Raw genomic sequence first — 13212 nt, 5'->3', positions numbered from 1 at the left:
AGATTCTGTATTCCGTCGGGGTCACACTTGCTTCTAGGTTATAACCTATAGCCTGTGACCCCTTCTTCTCCTCACGCTATGATTCTGGTGGGAAATGAGGCATTATTTTTAGGGAAACTGAATGTGGCCTCTAGGTTTGAATAACTTCTGCAAACATAAGTAATAAGCAACTTTAGGCCAACTCAGAGGTGCACTTACTTTGATTACCAGATGATGACGGCCTTACCAATTTTACTTTTCAAAATAGGTTAAATGATAGTTAAGTGATTTTAATTACTGTAATTTCTCTTTTTGTTTTTACCCCAAAGAGGCTAATCCAGGTGAACATTCATTCTGGAAACTCATCAGTTTACCCAAGGTCACCCTCATAGCCTTTGTCATCAACTCACTCAGCGCCTGCTTTGGCTTCCTTGACCCCACTCTGTCTCTCTTCGTTTTGAAGAAGGTGAGTATGGCTGCGGAGAGCTCTGCGGTTAGGAAGTGGACGCAATCGCTCGCACTTGGGCCCTGCTGGCTGGGAAGTTCCCCGCGTGGCTGCGAGGCGGAGGCGGAGCGAGAACTGCACACCGAGGTAGCCTGTCCTTTTGCCTGCTGTCCCTGCAGCTGGGGTCTGCTTCGGTGCAAATGAAAGAAGCCTTATACTAAGCGGCCCGAACCTTCGCCTCCTTTCCAAGGCCGGCTCGAGTCATCATAGGTCTGGCTTGCGTACCATCCTAGCTGCTTACCAAGAACACTTTTCTTCTGTCTGAATTTCAGTGGAGAACGGGGTAGCCTGCCGCTCATTTAATGTGAGGTGTCCTTCCTCTCTGACAGATCTTCCCTGAATCCACTTACTTTTTAGGCTGTTGCATATAATTGAAAGACTATGGCTGTATTAACCTGGGATAGGAGAGGAACCCAGGGCCTCTCCATTTCTTAGTGCTTAAAACTACTGACGTTTAAAAGTTTGATATCATAGAAATTTATTATTATTATATATTTTTGAAAAAAATTATTAATGCAACAAAGTGTATTACCAAGCATGGTAGTTAATTATACTAGAGAATTAATATGTTGTCTATAGGCAGAAATCTATTAATTACAGCCCACACTGACTTCTGCGAAGCACTACAATTAAAAAAGCACAGTTACGAGAAACACAACCCCTTGAAGTCAGTAAAGGGAGTTTTTGGTGTATAAACTGCCCAAAAGATAAACTTGGGACTATAATTTTAATGTGTGGCCCAAAATTTAGAGAGTAATAGGTACAGTGCTTAAGCAGTGAGCGTCCAGGAGGTAGTACATACGAAAAATATTTTCTATTTATGGTGACACCTTCCACGCACATCAGCAGTGTTTCTCCTTAAGAGTCTTTTTTCTGTCCGCAAGAAGTTGTGTCTAAAAAGTGCAAAAAATGTGTAACCATCTCTGGTAAACCCAAGTCACTCATGTCTATCTTATAAGAAATCTTTAGAAATGTAGTTTCCTTTTTTTCTATGAATTTTAAAAAATCTTTCTTCTGACTTCTTATCAGTTGTTTGAATTGGTGGCTTGCTGTCTGGTCACGGTCGCCCAGCCTTTAGGGTAGCAGGGCTCCACCCGTCTCTCCCCAGTTGTAATATTAGACGAGGACATATCTTGTTTTTGTGTCTTGCTTTCATATTTAAAGGACTAATTTTTCTCATGAGTTACTATTTGTCATAAACATTGTTAAAATATGTAATGGCTCATAAATAAATCTCATAGGCTTAATTAACGAAAATGAGAACAACTAAGATAACCAAAAAGAAGGCATTTATATCATATTGGTAATAGTAACAGTATCAAAGTTTGTGGTAGCTTACTCTTTTAAAAGCCTTTAAAAATGTGCCATACCATTGAATTATTTAATTAGACGTCGCTATACCTTTCAGGTGGATAGAATAGATAATGTCATCAATGATTTTTACACCAGTGCGCTCAGTCTGTGGACACTCAGCATCACCTGATGACTTGTTAGAAATGCAAATTCCCAGACTTTTTAACCAAAAATTCTAGGCTTAAGGCCCAAGAACCTCTTTTAATAAGTTCCCCAGGTAACTTTTATGCACACTAAAGTTTGCAAATCATTCATTTACATGTAAAAAGCTATGATTCATAGAAGCAAAATTATGTGTTTAATGTCAAATGCTACAAAGCAAAATATCTAGGACATCTGACCTCTGGTTAGATTTTTTTCCCCTCACAGAGGAAAACTAAGCCATTGACAATCTGACAAAATCAAGACAAAAATTAGGAAGGATGCTGAGCGTTATCAATAGACTGTTCGTAGATAACAAGAGCTGAAGAAATGGTAGACAGGAAAGAGATGTTTATTTAAGAAATGACCTAATCGTGTGACTTTAATACAAGATTTCTTTTACAGTTTAACTTACCAGCTGGATATGTGGGGCTGGTGTTCCTGGGGTTGGCGCTATCCTACACCATTTCTTCACCACTCTTTGGGCTACTAAGCGATAAAATGCCAGTACGTACCCTTAACTTACGTTTAAGAATTGCTTTGGTATGTTTAGACCAGTGGTTTTCCAACTGTCCCTCTAGAACTCCAGAGGGCCATTGATTAGAATGGACATACTCATTTTTTAAAGTTTCAGCTTCATTGAGGCATAATTGACAAAATATATGATATTTAAAGTACACATCATGGTGAATTGTTATATATCTAAATATATAGTGAAAGGATCCCTCCATCTAGTTAATTAACACATCCATCACCTCACCTATTTATCTTTCTTGGGGGGAGGTAGGAACATTTAAGTTCTAATATATTCCATTTTTTGAGCTGATGGAGAGATTCCAGGGTCTTCCAACTTGCCATCACCCTGAGCAGATTCACTTTTAATTTCTTCATCTGGGAAAAGAGGAATCTTGTTGAAAAACTATTGTGTTAGACTTTCTAAAGGTAAAAGCTCCTTGATGCCAAAAAAAAAAAAAAAAGGGTTGTCTTTAATAATTAGGGCAGAGCTCCAGAGGTGTTAGGACTTGATTAAACTGAGAGGAGATGATTTAGTTTTTCTGTAGGAGTCAATGGCTTGGCCACACGGATATGCATTGGTGATCCTATAGCCACCCTGACAGAAAGTCCCTTCTTTTCTCCTTTAACTAGACCTCAACAATTCAGCCCAATAAGTAGTCTACAGAACCAGTGCTGTTAGCCACATCTTCAGCTTCTTGGGCTTCAGTGCTTATTGATTGCATTTCCCCTCTTCATTCAATCTGCATGTATATTGATCAAGACCTAAATTACATGGAGATTACTAAGAAAAGCAAGTGTCTTTTTTTTTTTCTATCCTCACCTGAGAACATTTTTGCATTTATATTCAGATAGAGCAGGAGGGAGAGAGTGAGGAAGAGAGAGAGAAACATCGATGTGAGAGAGACACCTCGAGTGGCTGCCACTCACACGACCCCAACTGGGGCCAGAGACAAACTGCAACCGAGGTACGTGCCCTTAGCGGGAACTGAACCCGGGTCTCTCCGGTCCGCGGGCCGATGCTCTAACGCTCTAACCTCTGAGGGTGAAAAGCAAGTGTCAAACAGTGTTTGAAGCTTGGTTTTAAGACATAGTCTTATATAACTGTGTAGCTGTTGTCCCCCGATAATTTTCAGCCTGCATTCAAGTAGTTTATAAGGAATCATTTTGGTGGGTACTTTTTCAATGATGTAAAATTTCCAGATGTTTTACCTGCTAGGTACATCCTCGTAGTGACTGCTTTTTAAATTGTTATATTTGAAGTGGTTCATCATGCACAAAACCTGTCATCCACTCCCTTCCCCAGGACCCTTGTTTTTGCACACTCCCCATGTTGGGGTATGTCACCCTTGCTTTTGTGTTTACTGTCTGCCTATTTTCTCTTAAATGTAGAGTTTTGTCTTCTTCAATCTGTTTGGATTTTTTAATACCATGATGTGTGTTCATCAGCCGTGTTTAAATAGTCTTTGATCATGGAGGGTTGTAAGAGTTTCTTTGGTGTCTTTCTTTACCAGCATCTACGGAAATGGTTTCTGGTTTTGGGAAACTTAATCACAGCAGGGTGCTACATGCTGTTAGGACCTGTCCCGGTTTTGCACATTCAAAGGTACATTATTTTTCCTGTATTTTTAGTCAAATAGCAGTAAAAATTGTTTTTAAAAGAATTTGGTGTAATACTACTATGGCTTAGTATTTCAAGCCTTATTATCGAAATAAGTACCTTGATTTATGAGTGTATTGGTGTACTTGTTAGACGGACAGTGTTTTACCTCGCTAGCAGCCAGCGGCAGGACAAGCGGACAGGAACACGTGAGATCGCTGCCCAGTGAGAAACATGCGGATTCTCCTTGTGTGTCATTGCACACCTGTTCGTGGCCACCTGCCTTTAGTTGGTAGTTCTTAGAATATGTTTTTCTTTTTGCTGCTCCTCCTTACTCTTACTCCTTAAGGCAGGGACCAAATCTTTTTGTTTTTTTTTTCTTCTGTATCATCTGTAGTAGCTGCTCATGAAAGCTTGTTTAATATAATTCATTTGCTGACTAAAGTGAGCAAATTATTTCTGGGATAAAGCATGATGTGAAAAGAGCCAGGATTTCAGAGTCTTTCAGATTTGGGATCACATCCTGGCTTTGCCCCGGCCTAGCTGTGTGAACTCAGGCAAATCACTTAACTGCCAAGAGCCTCAGTTTTTCTGTCTACAAAGAAGAGTCGATAACAGTACTGTTGAAATAACTTTCTTTGCCCAAGAAGCCGCTCCTGCCTGGGCTGCCATGTCAGCAAACTGAAACTTAGATATTTTGCGTCCCTACAAATGCTGTCCTCACCCAGAAACGCAGGCTAGCCAGCCCGCCCCATGCCAAGCCAGCTCCCACCCTTCTCATCCAAACACGGCGGCCTGGGCAGCCCCAGCCAATCAGATCTTTTTCTAGTTTTCTCTTCTTTCTTCTTTATCCTATCAAAGCTTCCTGCCTTCTGCCCCATCTTGCAGTTCTCTGAAAGGAGACTGCCTATGTCACCTTGAACCATTTCGGAGCATGTTTCTGTCATAGGATGCCGCAGGCTTCAGTGAGGTCATGGGTGCTAAGTAACTGGCAGAGCAGCGGCAGGGAATAAAGACTAGTTTCCGGTCACTTTACCACCCCCTTCTCTGCCGCCTTTCAGTCATTTGAATTTCAAAGCCAAGTACAACATTAGCATTGGCATTTTCAACAATTTTGAAAAGATTTTGTGCGGTGATAATAAGGCAGCTTGACTCCAGACATGTGAGCTATCAGGAGGAATTGACCCCTCCCACACACCCCCCATAAGGAGCCAAGGGATGCTGTCCCTGAACGAAATGAGACCGGACGGGAATGAGGACAGGACTAGTCTTGGAATGTATGAAAGGAATTTCTCTGGGATCCTGCCTGCCTTCTTTATCATGAACCTCTGTGTCTCTTAAAACGCTAATTTTGCTTTTTCTCTGAAACTCCTTTGCAGTCAGCTGTGGCTGCTGGTGCTGATGCTAGTCGTCAATGGCATCTCTGCTGCAATGAGCATAATTCCAACTTTCCCGGAGATTCTCAGTTGTGCCTAGTAAGTTACGTCCGTTGCTTGAAATGCTGTATTTTGAATAGTTGTGAGCATCACAGGCTTTCTTGAATTTCTCAGTTTTTTAAGACTTTGGATATTTTTTTTCACGATACTAAATTTTTCTGATTTCATGTCACACACTATTTGAATCACAATGATGCAATAATATAAATGTTAATATATAGTAATATTAATACAGTAATAGCTAAATGGTTGAAGACAGAGGCTTAGCTTGGTTTATGCTTCTGTACAGATGTACTTTTAAAAAACCGGAGCAAAATGGAAAAGCCTCAGCATCATTCCTCTCATTCAGGGGTTCATGCAAGAGCAAAGCGTGACCAAGTGCAATGATTCTAGTGCGAAGTTCGATGTGTGGGGGGTTTTCCACGCCGTTCTCTCCTGCCAGCTGGGTGTCCTACAATTCACCTCAGTTCTGACACTGCCAACCCGGAGACAGCATTAGGATTCACAGGCTAAGGGCTCACAAGATTGTCCCCACTTCAGATGCCAATCACAAGTCCGGTTTATCACCTGTACGTCTGACCGACTGGCTATCAATCAAATGTTCACACGATCTCCTCCTTGGGTTTGATTCATTTGCTAGAGCAGCTCAGCGAACTCTGGAAACAGTTTCCTCCCTAGATTATGGTTTATTAACAAAGGATAATACAGGTTACGAATCCACAGCCCGATGAAGAGATGCACATGGCGAGGTCCTGAACAAAGGGGCCTGTGTGTCAGCATCGGGTTCACCAGCCAGGAAGTTCTCAGAACCCTGTCCTTGGGGGTTTGTGGAGGTTTTATTACTTTGGCAGGGTTAATTAAATCATCAACCGTTGGCCATTGAGTCAACCTCCAGCCCCTCTCCCCTCTCAGAGGTGGATGGTGTGGAGGGGGTGCGGGGTGGGCAGACCCCCTAATCACAGGAATGGCTCTCCAAGCCACCAGCCGCCATCCTTAGGTGTTTTCCAAAAGTCACCTCATGAATTCAAGAAAAGACTTTTATTGCTGTGCATCAGTGAGGAACTCCAAAGGGTTTTTAGGAGCTCTGTGCCAGGAATGGACGAAGACCAAGCCTGTGTGTCTTGCTGTGAATCCAGTGTCACAACGGGCATTTGCGTCTTGGCCTGCAGTCTTCTGTTCAGCAGCGTGATGATGGAGCGACAGTGACTCGACCGAGTTTATTTCAAAGTGAACTTCAGGGAGCATACTTGGTCACTAGGCTGTGTCAACTCTACATCTCTCACAGGGTTAAGGAGCTGCCCCAGCTTTTGCTAAAAGTTGCCCATGCCCCCTTTACATCAGCAGTTCTCAACCTTCGGGGGTCGAACGACCCTTTCACAGGGGGCACCTAAGACCATCGGAAAATGCTTATTTCCTATGGCGATTCATAACAGTAGCAAAATCACAGTTATGAAGTAGCAACGAAAATAATTTTATGGTTGGGGGTCCCCAGAACATGAGGACTTGCAGCATTAGGAAGGTTGCTTTAGGAAAGCACTGCTTTACATGCTCATCTCATTTTAAGAATATCTTAATTATATCTTTTTCTTAGCATTTAGTGCAAATGGGTGGTGATTCTTAATATTGTATATTATATATGCAACAACACATTTTTTTTTTTGTTAATCCTCACCCGAGGATATTTTTTCCATCGACTTTTAGAGCGAGTGGAAAGGAAGGAGGGAGGGGGTGAGAAAGAAAGAGATGATGTAAGAGACACATCGATCGGTTGGTGCACAGGCCGACACTCTAACCACGCAGCACACCAGCCAGGGTGCAACAGAATTGCTTTTTAGAAAACCATGAAGTAAACATCAGTATGAAAATGCCTTCAAATTAGATTAGCTTTTCATCTTAGAAATGGAGTATTCCTGCTGTTGGTTTTGTCCAGATCATCCCTGGCTCACTGTCTACTAGACAGTTCTCTTCTTTCACATGGACTTCCCTTCAGTCACAGATGCCCTCTGTCTCTCTCCGCAGTGAAAATGGATTTGAAGAAGGGTTAAGCACACTGGCGCTCGTGTCGGGTCTCTTTAGTGCAATGTGGTCCATTGGGTGAGTAGCCACTGAATTCTATTCACTGTGAGATGGAAAATAGCTCTCCCTCGGTTTCAGGTGAAGACATGGAGATGCCAAATGAGTTGCCCAAAGGCACATAACTCATGCAGGGCAGAACTGGATTGTTAACCTGCACCCTGTCACTCTAAGATTGTTGGATGGGCCAGCAGTTCTAATACTTAATCAAAATGGCCCCATACCCTTTGTCTTATAAAAATTATATTTAAAAAATATATATGTTTTTACTCATTTTTTAGAAAGTAAAGAAGGGAAAGAGAGATAGAAACATCCATGTGAGAGAGAAGCATCCATTGGCTGCCTCCTGCACGCCCCCTACTGGGGATCGAACCCACAACTGGACATGTGCCCTGACCAGGAATCGAACCGAGACCTCTCAGTTCGTGGGACAATGCTCAATCCACTGAGCCACACCAGCTAGACTAAAGATGACATTTTGAAGTTAATTTTCCAGGAGCATATCTCAGGTTTTATTTTTATTTATTCATTTTGTTTGTTTTATTTTTATTTATTCATTTTTGTTGTTGTTAATCCTAACTAGAGGATATTTTGCCACTGATTTTTAGAGAGAGTGGAAGGGAGGGAAGCAGGGAGAGAGAGAGAGAAACATCGATGTGAGAGGCACATCAATTGGTTGCCTCCTGCAGGACCCCGAACAGGATCTGCAACTATAAGTACCAGGTATGTACGTACGTATGTGCCCTTGACCTGAATCAGACCCGAGACCCTTCCATTGGAGGGCTGATGTTCTAACTGCTGAGCCAAACCAGCCAGGGCCAAATCTCAGTTTTTAAAATTTATTTACTTTTTACTCTCTACTATACCAGAGTCATAACTTATGTTGACAATGTAGATATCATCCGTAAATATGTACTGAATTAAATTATTTTTAATACAAACACTGAGAAACATAGAAAGAATAATATAAAGATTCTTTTGAATTCCTGTCATTTATTTATTTATTTTTTCGAATAATGCTCCAACTGTTCAGAAGTAGTTATAATTTTACAGTTGTTTAAAAGATATAAGCATCATCATTATCGGGTAGAATAATTTTCTTATACTCAATGGTATGTCCAGGATTTGCCTTTTTTCTTAAGTATTTATAGTTCCAGTTTAATGAAGACCTTTGACCGAAGGATCATGCAGCCGTTAGGCAGGAACTCTTTTTTTTTTTTCCCGGCACTACTAATACTCTTTCTTCTTTTCATTGTTAGTGCTTTCCTAGGACCAACCCTGGGTGGACTTCTGTATGAGAAAGTTGGTTTTGAATGGGCAGCAGCTGTGCAAGGTCTCTGGGCTCTGACCACTGTGAGTCATCAGTCTTTCCTTTTCATTTTCCTGATGTTTGTGCAGATACGTGACTTGGAGAATTGATATTAACTAGTACTTTTAATTGTTTTCAAGGGACTAGCTATGGGCTTGTTTTATCTATTGGAGTACTCAAGGAGAAGAAGGTATGGTCAACTCTTGAACTCCTTCCCCCCTTTAAAAGTCAGCCTGTGGGATTGAAAAAGAAATACCAGTTTATCTCCGTACTTACGCTCGGCAGATTTCTGGGCACTCGGAGTCTCAGGACTTGGTAGACACCTTTAAGGAGGTAGTTGGGTAGAGATGTAGGTACTGAGTTTTTTAAGATGAGAAATATTAAGGTTCTTCTTTTCTTTTCTTCAATGTAGATCAAAATTTCAAAATATCCTTGGTACAGAGGAGGAACAACGTGCTCTCTTGCCTGATGAAAACCAGTCTTGAGAATCTTGGATTGATACAAGGTTGGGAGATGGATGTTTCTGACCTTGAACATAAAAGTTGGAATGCTGGAAAAGTGTTCTTAAGTTTACACACAGAACTCCACGAAACCTCACCAGCATCCTGGATGTGTCCACATACTTTTGGGTGGTCTGCAGTGGGCTGCATGTACTATTGTCCTGCAGAGTTGGCCTGCTGAACCAGCCATATTTGAAACATCACATATGAAAAGAGTCGTTGAAAATCAACAAAACTTTGTGTTTTTAGGTGATCAAACTTGAGCTTGACCCTAGGTCTCCTGTTTACTTTTGCACTGATTCTGTGAATGTACCTTTGTATATTATTAACAAGGAAAGAAATTATATGCTTAAGGGAAAGAATTGATATGCTTAAAGATAATATAGGTGACTCAGTATATGTAGAACAATTACTATGAAATCAGTTTTTAAAAGATATGCTTTATTTTTGTCCTGAGATGTTTGTTTTTGTTTAAAGGAAAATTCCTTCCTACTATGGCAAAACTGCAGCATTCCATGGCCCCCCGTGCTTCTAAAATTTTGTGTGAAAGGTAGAAGAATAGCGTTACTTGAGACTTCCATTTTTTGCAACATTCTTTCAATTATGATCTGGATTTCTAAATAATGCTTGGTATAACATTCATTTCCCCTAATCTCTGTTTCAGTTCTACCATTAAAAATACATATTTCTAGCAGATGTATTCATTCCTAGAGCAGGTGATTCCACAGGAATGCCTGTATGTCAGGGAAGGTGTCCTCTGACTTCATGTAAAATCCATGCTACTGGTTGAAGACAGAAAATCTTTTTTGTACAACTCTCATTTCCATGGTGTATGAGCCACATTTACCTTTTTCTAAATAGAAGAAATTGTTTTATCTAGTTAGCTGTGCAAAAATATTTATTAAATGCCTTTTCTGAACTGACCCAGTGATAGGTGCTAGAGATTTCTCTGTGATCAAGATAAACACAATCTCTGCCTTCATCTAATTTATATTTCAGGGGAAGGGACCAACAGTAGATAAATACCAGAATCTCTAACTGTCTTACAGAGATGCTAGGAAGGAAAACAACATGGCGACGTGAGAGAGGAAATAGCTGGATGGATTAGGTGTGTGGTCCTAATTACGACACGGCTTCTCCTTGGAGTTGGGGCTTGTGAACAAATCTGAAAGGGAAAGCAGACCACAGCATGTGCAAAGAGGCTTGATGTGGTCAAAATGAGATCGTGGCCTGCACATTAGGTGTCTAGTGAAGAGAGGAGGTTGGGGAAGTGTGGACGGGCCAGCTTTTAGGTGGGGATGCCAGAATTTGGTTCATATTTCAGGAAGGTTGTTGTGTAGGCATGTGGATGTGAGTGGGGATGCAGTTTAGCAGGGCTGGAGGGAGGTCTCTGGAAGCTTTGAGAGAGATGTCAATGGTTTGGATCAGGGATGTGGTGGCCGAGATGGAGAGAAAAATGATGTGCTTGGAAGTGGAACCAACAAGACCTGCTCATGTGGAAAGAGAAGGGGAGAGGAATTTAGGATGATTCCCAGGTTTGGGCATGACAGGTATGGGTGGATGGCAGTACCTCTTAGAGAAATGGGGAGGAGTAGGAGCAAAACAGATCCTAAAGGGGCAAATTAACCCACATTGTGGTGCCCTTTCACACCACCAAAACGAAAAAAAAAATTATCTGAAGGATGACAAAATCAAGATTGAAGTACGACAGTTTGGGAATGCTTTTTGGCATTAATTGCCAAAATCGAATATTCATAAATTCCATGAACTCTTCATTCTCTCTTTCCCCCCAAGTCTCTTCACCATGAGACCTCCAGAGGGTGGTCCAGTGCTCCGGGAGTACGGGGAAAGGGGGGAACACCGATCTTCTGTTTCCCAGAGCAACGCCGGGAAGGAGTATGACTCCGGCTAGCTGCGTTCCTATGGGGTGCAGAACAGGTCCAGGCCTCGATGGCCCTAGCCCCGCTTCAAGGCTTCAATCGCCCTGGTCTCGCTTCAGTTCTTGCAGAGCGCGGGCACTTGGGGGCTCCGCCCAGTGGCCAAAGGTATGTTGAGCTCCTGCAGTTCCCGATGCTGCCGCGTGAGGCCGCTATCTCACCTGCGGATCTGCCAGCATCCTTCAGCGGGGCCCAGAAGCTGGGCTCCCTTTTCCTCCACCGCGTGGGCGTCCGGGTGTACTCAGGGCCAACACAGAGATTCCAAGCTTTCTGGTGAGAGAACTTTTGTTCCCATTCCCAACAGGCTGTTGTCAATATATGCCGCCACGGATACCAGTGTATTTAAAGACACTTTGTATGAAACTAACCTTGCCTCTTCCACATTTTATGATTTTAGTATAATCTTGCTCTGTCTGTAAAAAGCAAGTAGTATTAAAATAAAGGACAAAAAAGTTAAAAATAGTAGAGGAAAGAAAGAGGAACTTTGAGCAGTGAAAACAAAAGACAGGATGAAACTATCAAAGGAAACCGTGTGTGCATTATATTTTTATTTTAACATATTTATATTCTTCTAAATGTAGCAAAAGTTCCCAGCTTAAAAGATTCCTTTTATAAGAGGAGACTATTTTATGTAGCATAAATGTAGAATGTAATAATAATAAATAAATGTATCTTTTATGTTAAGATCATATTGCAACATATGTGTATGTGATATACACATTAATCAAAGGAAAAATAAATCACAAATTGTTTTTTTAATTAAACTTTATAAATTTGGGGATAATTGTTGATTTGCATGCAGTAGTAAGAATTAATACACAACTCTGGCCAGTGTGGTGGCTCAGTTGGTTGAGTGTCCTCCCAAAAGGTCACTGGTTGCAGACTCGACCCCCAGTAAGGGTTAAGCGATTGATGTTTCTCTTTCCCTCTCCCTTGCTCTGTCTGTAAAAATCAATCAAAACATTTTTATTTAAAAAAAGAATTAATACACGGAGACCATGTCTACTCTTTACCCAGTTTTCCCCAATGGAAACATCTTGCAACACTGTCATACAGTATCATAGCCAGGATATATTGATGGAGATACAGAACATTCCCCATCCTTCATGTTGCCCTGTTATGTCCACATCCAGTTCCCTGTCACCCTCACTCCTTCCTTAAGCTCCGGCAACCACTAGTCTATAATTTTGTTATTTCAAGAATGTCGTATAAGCAGAATCACATAGTATGTTGTTGGTTTTAGGGACTGGCCTTTTTTCATTCAGCATAATGCTCTTAAAATCCATCTACATTGTTGCATGTATCAATAGTTTATTTCTTTATATTGCTGAGGAATATTCCATGGCATGGGTCTACAGCTGGTTTAATCATTCATTGAAGGACATCTGGATTACTTCCCATTTATGTTTATTACAAATAAAGCTGCTGTGAACATTAATGTTCAGATTTTTGTGTGAACATGTCTTCATAATTCTTTGGGATAGCTGCCTGGGAATGATACAATTGCTGGATAGTATGGTAGTTGCATAATTAGTTTTTCCCTCAACTCATTTATTTTACATAGGACATTTCATTTGGACAATAAATACTAAATATCGTACATTAATGAAATATTCTATTTACTTGTTTATTAAGTTGTGAGGATTTAAATATGTTAAATATACCTTCTCAAACCTAGCTGGCAAAAAAGGTAGATAATAGCCCTAGCCAGTTTGGCTCAGCGGTTAGAGCGTCGGCCTGCGGTCCGGAGAGACCCGGGTTCGGTTCCCGCTAAGGGCACATACTTCGGTTGCAGTTTGTCCCCGGCCTTGGTTGGTCGTGTGGGTGGCAGCCACTCGATGTGTCCCTTCACGTCGATGTTTCTCT

At 41.4% G+C, this 13212-nt stretch overlaps 1 protein-coding gene across 2 annotated transcripts in view; it reads left to right on the top strand.

The window, feature by feature from the left end:
- SLC18B1 (solute carrier family 18 member B1) overlaps positions 1-11801 on the top strand; it is a 34229-nt gene extending 22428 nt beyond the window's left edge. For both annotated transcript variants that reach the window (XM_036249204.1, XM_036249205.1), the window contains exons 7-14: positions 309-445; positions 2384-2485; positions 4006-4097; positions 5471-5566; positions 7547-7621; positions 8860-8953; positions 9050-9099; positions 9322-11801. In XM_036249204.1, the coding sequence (XP_036105097.1) occupies positions 309-445; positions 2384-2485; positions 4006-4097; positions 5471-5566; positions 7547-7621; positions 8860-8953; positions 9050-9099; positions 9322-9394 (719 nt within the window). In that variant the 3' untranslated portion in view covers positions 9395-11801. The remainder of the gene's footprint in view (positions 1-308; positions 446-2383; positions 2486-4005; positions 4098-5470; positions 5567-7546; positions 7622-8859; positions 8954-9049; positions 9100-9321) is intronic.
- Positions 11802-13212: the final 1411 nt, after the last annotated feature.

Source organism: Molossus molossus, unplaced genomic scaffold (assembly GCF_014108415.1).
Source record: "Molossus molossus isolate mMolMol1 unplaced genomic scaffold, mMolMol1.p scaffold_m16_p_8, whole genome shotgun sequence".
NCBI classification, from domain to species: Eukaryota; Metazoa; Chordata; class Mammalia; order Chiroptera; family Molossidae; genus Molossus; species Molossus molossus.
Note: the sequence above shows the minus strand (reverse complement) of the source record. Positions and strands in the feature narration are given on the sequence as shown.